Source organism: Gavialis gangeticus, unplaced genomic scaffold, assembly GCF_001723915.1.
Source record: "Gavialis gangeticus isolate Ggan-Ray unplaced genomic scaffold, GavGan_comp1, whole genome shotgun sequence".
Lineage (NCBI taxonomy): Eukaryota > Metazoa > Chordata > Crocodylia > Gavialidae > Gavialis > Gavialis gangeticus.
The window spans coordinates 2508053-2526908 of record NW_017729033.1 but is presented as its reverse complement, the minus strand read 5'-3'; the positions used below and the strand labels follow the sequence as shown (position 1 = coordinate 2526908).

The 18856-nt window shown below is 56.2% G+C and overlaps 1 protein-coding gene across 1 annotated transcript in view; it reads left to right on the top strand.

Moving 5' to 3' along the window:
• The first annotated feature begins 1016 nt into the window (after window positions 1-1016).
• The window catches only part of FBXO41 (F-box protein 41), a 38125-nt gene continuing 20285 nt past the window's right edge, over window positions 1017-18856 (top strand). The window contains exons 1-4 of the mRNA XM_019526643.1: window positions 1017-1960; window positions 13110-13320; window positions 13986-14065; window positions 15817-16172. Coding sequence (XP_019382188.1) covers window positions 1233-1960; window positions 13110-13320; window positions 13986-14065; window positions 15817-16172 — 1375 coding nt within the window. The 5' untranslated portion in view covers window positions 1017-1232. The remainder of the gene's footprint in view (window positions 1961-13109; window positions 13321-13985; window positions 14066-15816; window positions 16173-18856) is intronic.

Genomic DNA, 18856 nt, shown 5'->3' with positions numbered 1-18856 from the left:
AGGGAAAAACGGAGCTGAAAACAGCCTGCGTGTCCAGGGCGGGCACGTGATGGGCTCTGACTGGTTTCTACTGGGGGGATCTCCCTGGCGTTGGCTGGCAGGAATGGAGAGGAGTCTGGCCACTTTCACACCTGATTACACTCCCTCCCCCAGACCAGAAGGAAAGAGGCGTTTAGGCTGGTAAGGACCGTGTCTGCTGGCAGCGCTCACCTCGTTAGCCTTAGGAAATTGCGTGTCCCCCCACACACAACTGTTCCCGGTGACCTTCTTTCCTGACCCACTTCCAGCCCTGATGACCCCGCTCTGGGCTTCCCAAACCCCTTCATCCCATCCTTTCCAGCCATGCACTCCTCCCCTGAGCATCTCTGCCAACATACGTCTCAGCGCCCAGCCCCTGGGATGAGCTGTCGTGCAGAGGGCCCCTGAGCCCAGCGCTTTTTGGGGAGGGGGACATCCAAAACCTGTAGAGATTCAAAATAAGGAAATAAAGACCCCTGGATGCCTGGTGGTTGCTTCTGGATGGCGTGGGGTCGTTGGTGGGCTTAGGGGGGATGAGGGACCATCCCGTCTCTTTCCATTCCTGTATGGCCGTAGCATCGCCGCTGTGTTTCTATGCCGGGAAACAGGCTATGCTTATCGCAGGGGTCCAGTCTGCTCTGCTACCAGTCTGCTCCACTGGAAACCAGTGCCCTGGGGAAGCCGCCTGGCTGCCGTTTGAGGGCGAGGGTGGTTTTATAATGCCTGGCATGTGCATCGGCCAGGCTGAATTTTCAGGGAAAGAAGTGGGGGCTCGAGGACCTTTTCGCTAGGTGCAATGGTGCTGCAGATGGAAGCATCTGGAAGGGAGGGGAAGAGAGAGGGCAGGTTCTCAGGGGGTGAGGCAGGAGGGCAGAGGTAGGAGATGATGGGGTGGAGGGAGGAATGGGGTAGGGGTGACAGAGGGGGACCGCTGCCAACCTCACTGTCTCTTCCAGCACGTGGAGCCGCCCGATGCTGCCCGGACCTCCCTTGGGCAGGAAGGAGGGTGCCGCCGGCTCGCCCCATCATCCCGCCAGCCCCTGACCAGAGATGCGCCTGCAGAGCCAGCGCCCTACCCTGCGGTGCCCGCTGCCCCCCAACGCCAGCCCCCCACCCCGCACCCCTTCCGCTGCCCCCTGGCCTGCACCATGACAGGGGTCCTGCCGGTTTCCTGCGGAGGGGTGCGTGGCAGGTGGGGGGGCTTCAGCTGAGGAATGGCCTCGCTGGACCTGCCATACCGCTGTCCGCGCTGCGGGGAACACAAGCGTTTCCGGAGCCTCTCCTCCCTGCGAGCCCACCTGGAGTACAACCACACCTATGAGACCCTCTATGTCCTGTCCAAAACCAACAGCATCTGCGATGCCGCCGTCTTCCCCCTGGCATCCGACACCACCCTGCTGACCCCGGCGGTGCGCCGGGACTACTTCGAGAGCACGTCCTTCCAGGGCAAGGAGCAGCGCTTCACCTGCGACCTCATCCCGGCTGACGAGCTGGAGCCGGCCTCCTCACCGCGCTACGTGCACGAGATCGAGATCCCGCTGACCGAGATCTTCACCCGCAAGGCCATGAGCTCAGCCGGCACGCCCCCCGCCAGCGCTGCAGCCGCGGCCGCCGCGGTGGACGCCGTCTACGAGGAAGGCTTGACCCGCCTGAAGATCCGGGCTTTTGAGAAGCTGGAGGTGGACAAGCGGCTGGAGAAGCTGACGGAGGAGGTGGAGCAGAAGATCGCCTCCCAAGTGGGCCGGCTCCAGGTGGAGCTGGACCGGAAGAGCTCTGAGCTGGAGAAAGCCAAGCAGGAGAGCGTGAGGCTGAGCCGGGAGAAGCAGGAGCTGGAGGACCGGGCCACCGAGCTGTCCCGGCAGGTGGACGTCAGTGTGGAGATGCTGGCGTCTCTCAAGCAGGACTTGGTGCTGAAGGAGCAGGAGCTGACCCAGAAGCAACAGTGAGTCTCACCTCTGCCCCTCCGCTCAGCGGGGAGGGTGGAGGGTGCACGCTGCCCGGCATGCTACCCTCTTTGTCCCATGCGTGCATGTCCTTGCATCTGTGTAGCTGTGCATGCGCATCTGTGAACGTGCAGGTGCACGTGTGTTTCCATCGGTAGGCGCATGCCGCAGGATGCTGCCGGGGGGAGGGGGCTTGAGAGTGGTAATTTAATCAGGGTCCAAAGGGGATTGGGCAAATTGACATAGGACACGTATTAAACTGCCTAGTTTGGGCTGCAGTCTCCAAATGAGCACAGTGAATACTGGAAGATATCAGGAGAGAGCCATGGGTCAGTCTGGACAGGCCCTGAGTAAGTCCCCTTCCCCTCAGCCTCTGTGCCACCGACATGACAACGGGCTGGCAGGACCTGCGGTGTGACCCGGTGTGGCAGTGCCATGTGTACATGCACATGCATGTTGTGTAAGTGTGCAAGCTAGCCTCCGGAAACCCTGCCAGGGCCAGCACACCATCATCATGGGCCAGCACCTCGGCTCAGTAGAAGTCGCCCTGTTGGCTTCACGCATGGTTTGTGGGAGCCCTTCTGCTGGTTTATCTTGGACATTAGCTCCAATGCTGAAGCAGGAGATTGAATATCTCATGCAACTGTGGCTGTTTACTTATCCATGCAAACATCCAATCTTGTATGAGGACAGGGGCCCTGCTGAGGCCAGTTTAATCTGATCCGTGGACATTAGAGATGAGACCGGCCACCCCACCCATGTCCGATTGCCCAGTGCTGGGCTGTTCCCCCCAGCAGCTTGTCCAGGGCTCTGCCCTTTCTCGTTTTAAAGCGCTCCAAATGAAGCAGTTTCCTCTCTTTCATTGCCATCCTCATCTCATCTGAAATCCCTTCCCCTCCTGGGAGTGAAGACCCTTCCACCAATCAGGGTATCTAAGTTTCCCACTCATCGCCTATCCAAACCAGAATGGTTTCATGATAAATTATCACTTGAGTTGGAACAGGTAGAGGTCAGCCCAAGGCCTGCCAGGGGAGATGTGAGGGGCTGGTGTTGTACAGGGGAATATCACATTAGAGGGAGGTTACTTACGGAGTTCATCAAGTATCAGCCCCTAGGACAACTGTGTTTAATATTTTGGTTAATGGTATCTGTGCGGCTCAGTCAGTGAGGTGATCTACTTCTCTGCTGGGGTGTCCTTGCCGGGTACAGGCATTTCTCAGGTTGATAAGGTGGGTATCAGGAAGGTTGTATCGAAGGGCCTGACTGTAGACTACAGCTCTCTTGGTGTGTCTGGGGTGGTTGCTGGCTTTGTGGACACGTGTGGTGGTCCATCAGTTTTCTGTATACGGTGGTTTGTCGTGTGCCATCCCAGGTGTGCAATGTGGTATCCAGAAACTTGTTGTTGGTGGAGTGGTATGCAAAGCAAGTTTGGTGGAAGGGTAGGAGTTGCTGAATCTGTGGCGGAAGTCGACAAGCAAGTGCAGGCGCTCGGTCCAAATGATGAGAAGATCAGATATGCAGTGATACATGCTGGGATGATGTGGTTGGGGCTGGTCCTGCTTGGAGCAGGGGGTTGGACTAGATGTGACCTCCTGAGCTCCCCTCCTGCCCTCATTGCCTATGGGTCCAGTGTAGGTTTGATGCCATAGTTTTCTATAAATTCTTCTTCTAGCTGGCAAACCCCCTAACTTCTTGAGGGCTTGCTTGTCTCTGGGCTCCCCTTTGGGTCACTGCTAATAGAAAGCTGTGTCCTGTGCGTGGTCATGACACCCCCCTGGGAGGAGCAGCCATGTGTCTCGAGCTCAGCGAGAAGGTGTTGTTCTTCCTGCAAAGCTCAGAGGAACTGAGGGGGAAACAGCTGGATTCAGCTGAGCTCCCCCATTTGTCTGAGCTTGTCATATTGCATCTGCCCTGCTGTCCTTCCCCTGCCCAGGGGTTTTTCCAGCACTGCTGTGTTCCAAGTTTCCTCTCCTAGATTATTTCCCATCCCCCAGTATTTCCTATCCCTGGCTCTAACCCAAGGGTGGGCAAAATACAGCCCCCAGGTGCAGGGAGCAGCTCAGGTGTGGTGCATGCAGCCAGTCCCACCACTCCTGGGTGCAGAGGAGCTGGCTGCCTGGTGCAGCCTGCCCTATCCCTGCATGTGGCTCTCGGGCACTTGGGAGTGGTGCGGCAGCTGGACTTGGCTCCCCGGCAGCCCCTGCCGCCACTGCCTGGGGATAGGTGTGTGCCCCGCTGCCACCATTGGACCCTGGCTCTGCTGCCCAGACACCCCATACCCATCCACCCGGCACCTGCTGCCCCATAGAGACTGGCCCTGGACCCCCACGGGCAGAGCGCGCTCAGCTGGGTGGGTGGATGGGGCTACAGGCAGGTGGGGAACAATGTCTAGGAGCGGGATGGGTGGGCAGAGGCCAGGGCTGGGATCATGGGGCAGTGACTGTACTCAGGGCAGAGCCACAATCCACTCCTCCAGCTCATCCCTGTGCTGGGCACCAGTTCCCTGCCCTGCACTTCCCTGGGGAACCAGCACCCCTTGCAGGGATGAGCGGGGAGCGGATCGCAGCTCTGGCCCAGGCCCCAGCCCCACGCGGTCACCACCGCCCCTTCCCATCCACCCGGCTGAGCGTGCACTGCCTACCAGGGTCCGTGCAGACCCCGCCTGCTCCATCCAGCACCCCCGGCAGTGGGTGCCAGGTGGATGATCCTGGTGATGGATAGGATAAATTGGCATCTCACCACCCCACTAAGGGGTGTAAACAGGCCAGCACCACTTGCTTCCCATCCTCCGGCCCTCCAAACCACCCAAAGTGGTCCTGCAACCATAGTAATTGCCCACCCCTGCTATAACCTCTCCCAGATCTCAGCCTTCTTTGTCCTTGGCTCTCACTTCTCCCAGATCCCAGCTGGTGTAAATCAGCTTTACTTCCTGGGTGTCAGCAGCACAGCACGGATTTCCACCTGCAAAGGAGCAACCCCTGACATCTCTCCGTGTTTTCTCTTGGGCTTCGCTGGTCCTCATGCTGCCGCCAGATTCAGGGTGATCTGCAGATTGAACAAATGCGACGTCTGCGCTGACTTCCACCTCGTTAATGAGGATGTTAAATAGGACCAGACATCAGCCCCGACCAAACCCCCCCCATCCCTCCCTCGCATTGCTCCATTGCCACATAGCATTACCCTTTCTTTCAGGCCTCCCGGGCGGTTTTCCATCCACGCGACAGCACTCCCATTCCTGCTGGCTTTCATGAGCTTCTGGGGAAGGATTTGTGAGCCGCGCGGTGCAGCGTTTTACCCCAGATCTGAATCTGTCGTGTTGGCCGCCTTCCTGTCATCCGCTGCATTTGTAGTGCTGTCGAGCAGGTGGTCAGGGCTGTCGGGCTGGATTTACACCTCAAACCTGCTTGCGCTGTGTCTGTATTACCCGGCTACTTGGGACTTTCTTTTCTCCTTGCTGTGGACTTGTCAGGGTCCATTGCTTTCCCCCGTCGTCCAGGTTGTTCTCCTTTGCTTGTGACTTCTCACCTGGACTTGCTGGTAGGGCAGTGGGTTGTACTGCTCCCTCAGATGTGGGGTTGGTGGGTGTTCATGCTTTCTAGAGATTTCCTTCCCCTAATGTTCATCCTAATTGCTCCAGGTTTTCCATGGCATTGAGGAAAAGGGCCTGGCATCTCTGCCCATACCAAGTCATCCATCCCAGCACTCTCCCCGCTTACTGACAGCTCAGGTTTCCCCCAAGCGTCTCTGGATCCCGGCCACAGCTGCAAATGTTCTTCATGCTTCCTTTAATGCCCTGGGCTTGTCTTAACCTCTGCAGCTGTGGGTTTGGTTGGTTGTTTTTTCCTGGTATTTTTTTTTTCCACAAACTGAATGGACTCTTGTGTTTTCTCGCCATGCTTTGCCCCTTTTGCATTTGCACTCTGCCTGCATGTATACATGCATATGTGTATGTGTGCATGTGTGTGTGATCTGCACATTCAGGTCCTAAGTTGCTCCCATGGAAAGGTTCACGGGCCTTTTACCTAGCTGTTTTGAGCGGGGAACCTCTTCCCATGAGGTTGGTACAGCACCTAACACACAGGGACCTTGACCCGTGATGTCGGTGGCCTCTCTGCTTGCCAGTAGGCAGATACTACCAGTACAATGAACCGTCATCCTGCTCCCTCCTCCCAGACCCCTCCGCCTCTCCCCGTTGTTCTTGGACCCTCAAGTGCAAACACATGGGGCTTGTCAGAGACGTTTTCTCTCATGTTTAGAAGGGAAGCATCTCAGGGCAGGGACCACCCTTTTATTCAGCATTGGCCCGGCGGCGAACACAGCAGGTGATTGCACCTCCCCGTTACACAGAGGCACCAACCCCAGCAGCACGTTCATTTGAGGGGCAACAAGAGGTGCTTTGCCCAGCGGGGACAGAGGGCTCTTCCCCATCCTGTAGTACCTTCCCTGCCCCAGGCTTCGTCCTGCGGGTATCCCAAGCAGTCTGCTTTTCCAAGACTTTGTGGACATGTCTACACGTGCGCATTTGCTGTGCAGTAACCAAAATTACTCCGTGGCATGGGTGTGCATCTACACATGCACGCTTGTACTGCACAGTAAATATGGTGCTGATGTGAGCATAAATTTGATACCTGTATCATGCCGGTATCAAACTTACACCCGATTAGTTGCTGCTCAGTAGTGCACATGTAGATGCCTTACTGCGCAGTAACACTGTGTTTGTGAACTGACTTGGGACTAACTTTAGTGTTAAAGTGCTTTAATGCCTGCTTACTGCTCAGTAATTTACTGCGCAGTAAATTTAAGCCGGTGTAAATGCACATATAGACACGCTGTGTGGTGAGGAGCTTGTGAGGCAGATAGATGTTTCACAGTGATCTTTGCCCACCAAGAAGGCTTTGCTGGTTATGGAAACAAGCCCCAGGTTGAAGGCTGGATGCCTGTTTTTCTCTAAAATCTCCTTGTCAGTACCAAGGATGGATGCAGATCATTCTGAGTAGGTTGGACCCTGGGAAGGACATTTGTAGGCAGCTTTAGCCACGGTGACATTGAGAGGTGGTAGGGTCTTATTTGCTTCCACTGAAGCAGTTCTGTGCACTGGGGGCAGGAGTGTGTCCTCTCTTATACTGGTGTAAACTGGGTGTTAGCCCAGTCTGCATCCTCCAAAGTGTCGGTGCCAGGCTTGGGCTGTGACCTGGCAATGTTTGCATCACAACTCTGGGCAAATCTGATGTCATCGGGTGCACGTTGTGACATGTGGGGGTGTGACATGACGTGGCCACTTAGGTCCTGGTGTAAGGAGGCTGACATGGCATGGCGACAGTGATGGCAATTCGTGTGTCAGCAGGGCGGTGGGTTTGCCCGTGTCTGAGGGCCCGATGACGTTTGTGTTGCCGTAGGACAGGGATTCTCCACTTCATTGGACTCCAGGCCCCTCTTATAAAATGCCAGCTCTTCACTTCCACTCATTTCTTGACTACAGAAAAATACCAGAGCCTGTTGCAGAGAGCTCAGCTAGCGCACAACAGGGCAGAGTGGCTTTAACGCTCTGGATTCCTACTTAAAACCCCTGAGTTCATCTTGTGAATCATGTGTAGGTGTTTGCACACCTATTGCACTGCATCCAGCAGCACCCTTTAAAGGACGGCACAGTAGCCCATAGGAGCATGGACTCCCCGGTTGAGAATCGCTGCTGTAGGGCATCAAGGTATCATGCCCCTGGCACCTTGAGGGTGATGCTGGCCAAGCTTGGTGAAGTCAGAGGCTGGATTTCATGGGACTTGCATGAGCTATGTGTCAGGCCCATGGAAACACAGGGCTCTGCTACATAGGGACAGCATTGCCACTCGAACACAAGACAGGCTCCCAGACCCGAGGGCTGGCAGCAGAGAGAAAGCGAAAGCAGCCACCCTGCTGAGTAGGAGGGTCCTTCCTGGCTGATTCCCTAAGTCACCAGATGCCCAAGCTGTAATCCAGACATACCCAGCCCGGAGCCTTTCTGTGCCTGGGCTGCTCTATCCTGTCTCCCAGGCTGAGTGTGGAGGATTGGGATAGAAAACTGGCTGATCATCAGGCTTAAGGGGCAGTAATCAATGACTCGATGTCTAGTTGGCAGCTGGTATCAAGTGGAGTGCCCCGGGGGTCAGTTTGGGGGCCAGATTTGTTCAATATCTTCATCAATGACCTGGAAGATGGCAGAGCGCACCCTCAGCAAGTGTGCAGATGACACCAAGCTGCGGGGTGTAGCAGATATGCTGGAGGGCAGGGCTATGATTCAGAGACCTAGACAAATTGGAGGTTTGGGCCAAAAGAAATCTCATGAGGTTCAACAAGGAGAAGTGCAAAGTCCTGCACTTAGGAGGCAACAATCCCATGCACTGGGACAGGCTGGGGGTGACGGGCTGGGCAGAAAAGGACCTGGGGGTGACAGGGGACAAGAAGCTGGATATGAGCCAGCAGTGTGCCCGTGTTGCCGAGAAGGCGACCAGCACCCTGGGCTGCATGGGGAGGACCCCTGCCAGCAGATGGAGGGCAGTGATTATTCCCCTCTATTCTGCACTGGGGAGGGCACATCAGGAGTCCAGTGTCCAGCTGTGGATCCCCCACTACAGAAAGGCTGTGGACACATTGGAGAGAGTCCAGTGGAGGGCAATGAAAATGGTTGGGGGCTGGGGGACAGGACTGGTGAGAAGAGGCTGACAGAAATGGGCTGATTTAGCCTGGAGAAGAGAAGACCAAGGGGGACTGAATAGCAGCCTTCAGCTCCCTGCAGGGGGGCTGCAAAGAGGATGGAGCTGGGCTGGTCTCAGCGGGGGCAGATGACAGAAGGAGCAATGGGCTCAAGCTGCAGCAAGGGAAACTGAGGTTGGATATTAAGAAAAACTTTCTCCCAAGGAGGGTGGTGAAGCACTGGAACAGGTTCCCCAGAGAGGTTGTGAAATCTCCATCCTTGGACATGTCTAAGACCCAGGTAGACCAAGGCTTGGCTGGGCTGATGTAGTTGTGGCTGGTCCTGCTTGGAGCAGAGGGTTGGGCCAAATGTGACCTCTTGAGCTCCCTTCCACCCTCCTGTCTGTGATTCTGTGATCCTCAGAGTATGCAGCGAGGGCTGCATGTGAACCCAGCCCATTTCAAAACAGCCGCTCACCACCTCTAGTCCAAAGAGCCGGCCTCACAGAGCGGGAATGTCTCCCCTGGCTTCATAATCAATACACTCTGCAGCACCAGAGCCAGACGCTGTCCCAGGGGACCTGCGGGAGATCGCAGGCCGGTGGAGGACAGGACGTGCCAGCGCTCTCTTCCCCCAGCACAGCTGCTGCCAGGAGGGTGACCAAGAGGTTTAACCCATCATCGCTGGAGCTGCTACCCTGGAAATGCAGCCAGTAGGGACTGGCCTAAGACTAGCACAGGTCCGAGTCCACCTACAGCAGTGATGTCTTTTAGGCCCTGCTGATCCAGGCTGATCCTGAACTAGATGCCTAAATGAGAGAGGTGTCTGGACTCATCCCAGACTGCTAAGACAGGCTGCAACAGCATTTGGCACTACAGACCCCAAAGCCCTGCTTTGACGTAGGACCGTGGGGCTGGATGCCCTGAGCTACTGAGTGCAGCCCCTGGCTCTCCATCACCTGGTCCTGTAATCCCTGCTTGATGCTTAGCAGCAGGCCTGGAGGTCATTACAGCCACCAAATCTGTTGCTCAATGGTGCGTGTATAATTTAAAGGGCGATCCTGCGCTTTCCAAGCGGAAAGTTTTCAAAGCTGCCATTCTCTGCTGTTTTTCCCTTCCTAGATGTGAAGTCCGGATTTTCTCCCAGGGGTGTCAGGGCTGACTCCCAAAGGGGCAGGATATCATCATCATCATTCATGGGAGCAACAAGCAGCCACGGGCTCTGGGCCCGGAGCATCCAGGGGCGCTGGAGGGGCGGGGGGCATTCAGGGACCGATGTGCATAGGACTAATGAGCCATGAAGCAGCCTGCTTTCTAATAGGACGCTGTTAAGTGAACCTCGCTGCTCCCAGAGCGCTGTCCTGAGTCAGGGAGAAGCAGCAGGTCCCGTTTTCCACTTGCTCCATGCCAGCAGGGGTCCTGTCCCGGGCAGGGTGAGGGAAAGCTGTCTTGTGTCGGCTTCTCCTCCCCTCCTGACAGATCTGGCCTGGCCCCAGAAGCCTCCTGGCTGTGTTTAAAGTTGGAAATCAGTGTGGTGATGGTGAGGGCTGGGCCTGGGCTGCAGCAAAGCATGGTTGGTGATGTTCTCCCCTGCAAAACAGTGCCCCAAGGCAGGCAGTGGTGCTGGAGGGGTCAGACACAATGCCCTCCTTGCAAGAGGAGAAGCGTAGGCTGCTCTATGCCCAGGGCGGGATGTGCCCATTTGGACATCTGGACACAGCATTACTCTGGTTTTTTGTGCTGTCGGACCACTGCTGTGTTCCACCCCAGACCTGGCTGCATTTCAGCAAAGCGATTTCTGCTTTCCGTAGAGCCTGGTTTGTCACTGCAGGCTCAAGCGAAGCCCCCTGCTTGTTGGCAAGGCCCCCTTCCCTTTGTGTTATGTTAGGCAGAGGCTGTGGGGTGGATTGAGTGTGTCCAGTCTTGGCCCAAGTCACAACCCCCCCCAGCCCAACTGGATCTAGAGCAGTGGGTGCCCTTTTGGGGTGTTTGCTTAGGGGCACTGAGGATGACATCAGCCCAGGGACTTTCAGATCCCCTTACCCTGAATCAGCACCCCTCGCACGCAGCCCATGGGGAAAGAGCACGATGAGGCGATGAAAGGGCTCACTTAGAGGTGCATCGATATATAGGATCAGCACCGATAAAATGGAAATTTTTATTATTGGCTGTTGGCTTTTTTTGGCTGATAATGTTCTCCGATTATTACCAGCATGCCTTCTGGCTGGGGCCCCCAGATGCCTGGGTTCGCTCTTGCCCACGGGGTTGGGGCCCCAGGTACACTCCTATCCCCTCACCAACGGAGCAGCTGGTGCAGTGACCCGGGCATTGGCCTAGGAAGCCCTGGCACATCTTTGCAGGGAGCATTGCAACCCTCTCTTTGCCAGCCTGGTCTCTGCCTGGCACCTGTCAGACCGCTGCTATGTTCCACCCCAGACCTGGCTGCATTTCAGCAAAGTGGGGTGAGGGTGGAGAGCATCCATCTGCAAGGACTGGATGGGGCAACCCCCTGCTCCAGCTAGGGTGGTGCGGGAGAGGCTCAAGGACTGGATGGGGCATCCTTTTGCCTCTCACCTCCCTGCCAGGGACCTCCCAAGCAGTTGGCTGGAGGAGGGAGGCTGAGGCGGTGGAGTGGAACAGGGTGACCTAGTAAAATCTGAATGCAGAAAAGGCCAGAGCTTGGGATTCACAGCCAGCAGGGCAGCACCATCTCTCTGGGTAGAGGTGGAGGAGGGATCCAGTGAAGCCGGGCAGAAGTGATTGCAGCCAAGTTACCGAGCTAGGATCCCTGCCCTCAGCTTCATTGCAAGCCCCGGGGGGACCTAGCAGCTATAATACAGCCCTGGAAGCCAACATTCGATTCTTCCACCTATTGGGGATGTCCTGGGCAGGTCATCTCTGCCTCCCCCTCTCTAAAACAGGGATGGCAACCACCACCTGCCTTCCTGGGGTGGGTCACTGGCTGCCAAGCTCTCTGGGCTCTGGGGTGGAAGGTGCCAGCGGAGATATTAAGAGGTATTGCAATCACTGAATCACAGAAAATGCGGGTTGAAGGGACCTCAGGAGGTCACATCTAGTCCAACCCCCTGCTCAAAGCAGGACCAGCCCCAACTCCATCATCCCTGCCAAGGCTTTGTCGAACTGGGTCTTCAACACCTCCAAGGATGGAGACTCCATCACCTCCCTGGGGAGCCTCTTCCAGTGCTTCACTACCCTCCTAGTGAGGAAGTTCTTCCTAATATCTAACTTCGACTTCCCTTGTTACAACTGGAGCCCATTGCTCCTTGTCCTGTCATCTGCTCCCATCCTCTTTGCAGCCCCCCTCCAGGGAGGTGAAGGTGGCTATTCAATCCCCCTTCAGTCCTCCCTTCTGCAGACTCAATCAGCCCAGTTCCCTCAGTCCTGGCTCAAGGTCAGGCTGTAGCAAAGCAGCAGGGCTTTGCATTAGGTGCTGCGCTGATGCACTGGTGTATAATGGCATTGTAGCCACTGTAGAGTTAATGGGATGTAGATCTTACTGGATGTTCAGCATCCAAAACCCCTAGCTGGGACTCCCCTCCCATTAGACCTCTCTCCCTTCTTGCTGAAATTGAAACAGGACCCTCTCCCCTAGGGCAAGATGCTCCTGACCCCTTAGCCCTAGGTCACGACCCCTGTGACCTCCCAGCGGAGAGCCTGTGACCCAGGTGGCTCTGAAAATCTCAAGTGGAGATCCATGGTACCCCACATTACTGCCAGGGCCAGCAAAGAAAGTCTGTCCCGTGCCCATCCCTGCTGTGAGCTGCCCAGGCCCTGGTGATGGATGGCCTTAACTGGAATTAGCCCCATTAAGGTGTCAGATTTAATAGATGAATTAGGTAGCCAAGAGGGACGTATTTCAGGAAAGACAGTGCCAGGTCTGCTCACCCCCGCTTAGCACAGTCTCCTGAGTGCTTCGGCTGTGCGACTGTCTGGGGCTGAGTCTGCAGCCAGCCGGGGTTACTGGAGCGCAGAAGCCACATTCATTTAGGCTGAGACAGCCAGATCCCATTGATCAAGCGCTGAGCCAGGGAGAGCCCCCGAGTTCCCTGCCTGCTTCGCATCCAGCAAACACAGGAGCTTAGAAAATATGGCTGGCAGAGCCCACGGGTCAGCTATTCCAGTGCCCACTCAAGGCAGGATCATCCCTATTTGTGCAGCTTAAATCCTATAGAGATCTGCTTCCTTATAGGATGCCCTTGCCTGTATCTGGACTCCTAGGACATCAGATTGGCCTTATCTAGAGAAGCTCTGGAGGTGGGGAGACTGGGAGGCAGCCAGTTTGGGGCCAGGATGGTGGGAGAGGTTGAGAATTTGGGGTGTGGGCCGTGAGGCCAGGCTACCGTGAGAGGGGGGATGATGACGAAGCAACACCATGGGCTGCTAGCGTAAGTGGGTGATGATGCCTCAGGGACCACTCAAGAAGGCTACTGCCGTGTTCACCTCTGCTTCTTCCCCCGCCAGGGAGGTCATCCAGATAGACCAGTTCCTGAAGGAGACGGCAGCCCGCGAGGCCAACGCCAAGGTGCGGCTCCAGCAGTTCATCGAGGAGCTCCTGGACCGGGCCGACCGGGCAGAGAAGCAGCTCCAGATCATAAGCAGCAGCTGCAGTACCACCCCCAATGGCAGCCTGGGCAGGTGCAGCGCTCCTGGCTCCAAGGGCCCAAGCCGACAGGTGCGCCCCGAAGTTGTCCGTGGTTTGCCATGCCGGTGGGGAAAGCAGGGTCCAGCTGGGATACAAGGAGCACGGTTGCTAGAGCAGGACCTCTCCCGTCTTGCTCCCGTGGGTTGTAAAGCCTGCATGCATCAAAGCCAAGCAGCATTGCATGGATGAAAGACCACCTATGAGCATTACCTGGCTGCTTGGGGTAGGTGGGAACTGTCAGATCAGTGGTGGACAGACATGAAGGCTCCCCTGGTGCTTTGAGCTGCTCCTGCTCAGTCCAAAATTGCCAAATGGAGTAGCTACCATCAGGGTTGTAAAAGAAAAACCTTCTTTTGGCTCTTTGTTCGCGTTATTCCTTCACTCCCCGTGTCACGGGTGCCAGAGGTCTTTCACGTTCCACCCCAGAGATGGCTGCATTCCTGGGTGAGCCAGCCACAGTCCAAGATGTGCGAGGTGCTGTATACATGTGTTGTGGCTGGTCTCCTTCTGCAAAGGCAGTGCTGGGGGGGAGTGGGGAGCGGAGCCAAGGCTGAGTCCACGAGGCAGAGGGAGCACAGGCAGTAGGGGAGCAGCCTTGCTGGAGTCAGTCTTGCACCTTGGTGACAGTGCCAAGTTTCTTCTTGCATTGGACAGGGTTTCACTCGCTGGTCTTCTTTCCCTTCCTTCTTCCGCAGCGGGACAGGCACCCCGGCTCAGGGGCAGCTGTGCACAGCTCCTACGTTGTTTCCAATCAGAGGTCCTCCTCCAGCACTGGGTAAGGTGTACAGGGTGCGCATTGGCCACAGCTGTCTCTCTAGCCCCCTTCTCCTGTGCAGAGGTGGGGGTGCTTCCTGGATGCTTGCAGGCTGGAACCATTCATTTTATGTGGGCATTTGAGTCCGTTCACCTTGTGCATTGGGGTCTCTGGGCAATCCCAGAGCAGGGTGCAAATGACTCTCCAGCACAGGGCAGCATTGGCTCAGTGCATATTACTGGTGGTGATTACAGAGCGGGAGAAGCCTGTGCTTTATTTCTACTCCACTTCTCTCCATAATCAGTGGCTGTCTGCCATTCCCCACAGGAGCTGTCTTCCACGACACTCCTGAATTTCCATCTCCTTTGCGGGGGGAAGAGCTGTGCCCTCTGTGGGGCACAAAGAATACCCTGTATGGCTTCCATCTTCTTGTTCTGGCTTCCGAATTTGGGTGTGGGTCCTTACCTGCTCATTCCAAGGCCTCTAGCAGCATCGTGAGAGCCAGAAATCCCTGTAACCACCTCATCGCCATCTCTGTGCATTGCTGAGTTGTTGGCATGCTTTGAAGTCGAAGATCTGCAGGGACACATCGAGAGGAACTGTTTTTTCCCTGCCTTGTCTTGCCGTGATGCAGCGAGAGATGCTGGGGTGCATGTCTAGGATGTCAGGAAACTTCACTTGCCAGGACGGGGATGTTTTGACACCTCCTTCCTTTTTATAGCATGTTTCCAAACTGTCAAGGTGCCTCTGACCTAGATGGGAAGCTGGAGGTGCCTCTGAATGGTGGGGGTATCTCTATGGGGTTTAATTGGGTGACACACTAACACCTGGTCAGACCTGGGATCCCTTTGATACTAGTCCAACCCCCTGCTCAGAGCAGGACCAGCTCCATCTACATCATCCCAGCCAAAGCTTTGTCTAGCTGGGTCTTCAAAACCTCCAAGGATGGAGATCCCACAACCTCTCTGGGTAACCCCTTCCAGTGCTTTAAGACCCTCCACGGGGTCATCTAGTCCAACCCCCTGCTCAAGGCAGGATTATCCCTATCCAAAGCATCCTATATTGTCTTGGTCTAACCTATTCCTAAAACTACACAGTCAACCCTGCTGCACAACCTGTTTCTAAACGCAGACAGCAAGTTGCACAGCTACATGGCACGTTGCCCAAAGACACCAAAAGCCCCTAACCTGTGCCATGTAAAGTAGGGGGGCAAGAGCTGTCACTGTCCTGGTGCTGCAAGGCTTGTTTAAATGCACTCAAGAGGTCCCAAAAAGAAAACCACATCCCCTGCTTCAGTTCATGGGGTAAAATTCCTTCCTGACCCCAAATCTGGTGATCGCTCTGACCCTGAATGGAGGGGCAAGACCCTGTAGCCAGGAGCCTCTGGGTTTTAATGTCAGCAGGAGCATTTGCACAAACCAGTCACCATCCCCAGCCTTGTCTGCAGAAAAACATCCCTGATGTGTAGCAACAGGAGGGGAAAAACATCCTTCCTGGCTCTAGGCGGCAACCAGCCCTGCCTGGCTCAGATGAGCTGTTGCCAGATGACCTTTTTAGGCTATTGGCAAGGAAAGCATAGACATCCCCTCCTCCCTGAACTAAGCCATGGTAGGACCAAGGGACCTTTTGTCATTCTCCTAGCTGGACCATTGGGTCTGGGGCGGACAAGCGAGGGAGCCCGGCTCTAGGTCCAGGATGCTGTTTGTCTCACTGCCACGTGTTGTCCCCATGTCCCCACCTCACTGCCACGTGTTGTCCCCATATCCCCACAGGGCCTCCAGCCGGGTGAAGGCCGTCTCCCAGAGCTCCGGCTGCTACGACAGCGACAGCGCTGAGCTGTACCCGACGGACGAGACCGCTGACGGGCACCACTACCAGGGCCGCGGTGTAGATGGTGGCTTTGAGCGGCCCGGGGTAGCCCGCAGCTCAGGGCTGCGCAGACAGGCCATCCAGAACTGGCACCGGCGGCCCTACCGCAACAGCACCGAGGGCGAGGAGGGTGACATCTCCGACGTGGGCTCCCGCACGACTGAGTCGGAGGCGGAGGTGTGGGAGCAGGAGCCCCGGCTCCCCACCGAGGCTCAGCAAGCCAATGCCGCGAGGCCCATGAGCAGCTGCAGGCTGACGGGTGAGACTGGATTTTGGGGGTAAGAAAGGAACCCATTTCACCCCAGACGGCAGCTGCATTTGAGACCAATGAGCTCTCAATCACCAGCAATGAGATGAGGAACTGGACCTGGGAAACTCAGACCACTCGGTCTGAAGTCAGTGCCTGGCAGGCGCTGTGCATTTGGGTGAGATGTCATAGCAGGGTCCAGCATGATGCGTCTTGGGCTAATCAGTCTCAGCTACTTCTGCACTGGGGTTCCCAATTAACTGCATCCATGCAGGAAGGGAGACCTGGGTTTCACAGTGGGCAGCACCACTGGAGACCTCAGCTCAGCCTGTAGGTGAGACCGAAAATAGGTGAGCAAGCTGTTTGTCTGGAGGATTCGTGCAGAGCATTGACCGGCCTCATTAGGCCCACTGTATGCTGGTTCCTTTGCAGAGCTAGACAAAGGAGTAGCAAGGGAAGGGCTGGGAGAGGATCACGACTTGGGAAACCATGGTGTTGTCACCTCAGGGAGGAGATAAATAGCTGATGGCGAGTCTTTGGACTTCCCTGCGGGCTGATACAGGGGCATTTCTTCTCCCCGACGCCCAACGCGAGAACAGCGGGACGGTAGGTGAGGCTGAAAGGTGCCAAGTTAAAATGGGTGGAAAGAACAGTTTTCACAGCAGCAACAGTCCAGTGAAGAGCAATGAAAATGGTTGGGGGCTGGGGGATATGACTGGTGAGGATTTAGTCTGCAGAAGAGAAGACCGAGGGGGATTGAATAGCAGCCTTCATCTCCCTGCAGGGGGGCTGCAAAGAGGATGGAGCTGGTCTGTTCTCAGTGGGGGCAGATGGCAGGACAAGGAGTAATGGGCTCAAGCTGCAGCAAGGAAAGTTGAGGCTGGATATTAGGAAAAACTCTCTCACTAGGAGGGTAATAAAACACTGGACCAGGCTCCCCAGAGAGGTAGTGGCACCCCCATCCTTGGAGGTTTTGAAGACCCAGGTAGACAAATCCTTGGCTGGGAAGATGTACTTAGGGCTGGTCCTGCTTTGAGTCAGGGGCTGGACTAGATGTGACCTCCTGAGGTCCCTTCAACCCACATTTTCTGTGATTCAATGATTGCAATACCCTAGAGGTCTGGGATGATGTAGCTGGGGCTGGTCCTGCTTTGTGCAGGGGGTTGGACTGGATGCAACCTCCTGAGGTCCCTTCTAGCCCCCTTGTCTGTGATTTTATGTTGGAAGAGGGAGGGGGTTAGCCTGCATGCTTCAAGGGAGAGACAGATGCTGTGCATCAGAGAGCAGGATGAGATCTCATGGGGAAGGACGTCTCACCCCATTGGGACTTCCATACTGTCTTCTATAGCACCATAGACAACAAGGGCTGGAGGGGACCTCAGTGGGTCACATCCAGTCCGACCCCCTGCTTCAAGCAGGACCAGCCCCAACTACATCATCCCAGCCAAGGCTTTGTCTGCCTGGGTCTTCAACACCTCCAGGGCTGTTCTGCCCAGGCCCAGAGACAGGAGCAGGAATGAATGGACCTCTGGGTTGGTCTACAGTGGCTGCTAACCGCTTGTGGTGGTTGCCCTGCAGGGAAAGGACATTAACCCCAGCATACCGGCACCATCTCAGCTGCAACTTATGGGAGATCTAGTTGTCATCTCCCTCCCGTGTAGATCCACCGGCTCCCGGAGAGCGCAAGCTGCCCTGAGCAGTAGTGACAAGTGTTTAAGCCACTGCCTCCCTCCCCTCCGAAGTGGCTGCACATGAGTGGCCCCTCGACCACGGGGGCTCTCGTTAGGAGTTGGAACTTTAACCTCGTTTTCCCGTAGAGAGTGGGACTTGGTTGCCATGGCAGTGGAGGCATATGAATCTCTGGGAAAATAAAAAAAGAGGGGAGGGAGGGAAGTGTCAGGGATGCTTTCTCTGGAAGAGAAGATTGGGGGAGTCACGGCAACAGCAGCACAAGCATGAGGCCAAACCCAGCACTGGGGGAAACGGGCCCTATTCCTGTGAATTTGCACCGGCTTACCCCAGAGGTCTGCATCAGACCCCTTGTTTTCCTGGCTTGGGGTCTCCAGTCCATGAGGTGGGAGCTGGCTGCCCTGCTCCCTCCAGGCTGCAAGGTCTGCATTGACCAGCCTCCCTTTGGGGGAGCAGGAGACCCCCGGGGCAAGGGGGGCACTTGGCCTCCCAGCCATGCACTGAACCAGCCAGAACTGAGAGAGGAGGGGAGGGAGGTGATGGGTATCCTTGCTGCCAGGAGTGCTGTGGAGCCATGTGTTAGCTCCCACCCTGGGGGGACCTGGGAGATGCTCTGCTTTCTTCCCCCCGATGCTTCTGCTGAGCTGGGTGGGGTGAGGACCAGCTTGCCCAGCCCTGCTGGGTGCCTGGACAGGTGGAGGTGGGCTCCCAGGTGCCTTTTGGGGAGAGGTGGGGGGGTCTGGAGGATGGCATTCAGGACTTCTGGGTTCTGCATCACAGGGGCAGGGGTGGGGGTCAGCATTCAGGACTCCTGGGTCCCCTTTCTGCAGGGGAGAAAACTAAGATTTCGGGACTCCTGGGTTCCTTTCCTGGAGGGTTGGGGGCCTGTCCTGTTTTTTTGTGACCTTGGGTGAGTCACTTTGCTGCTCCGTGCCTCAGTTTCCCCCACTTTGACAGGAAGATAATGGTACCCCCCCCGCCCCGACACCCCCACCAGAGAAGGGTGA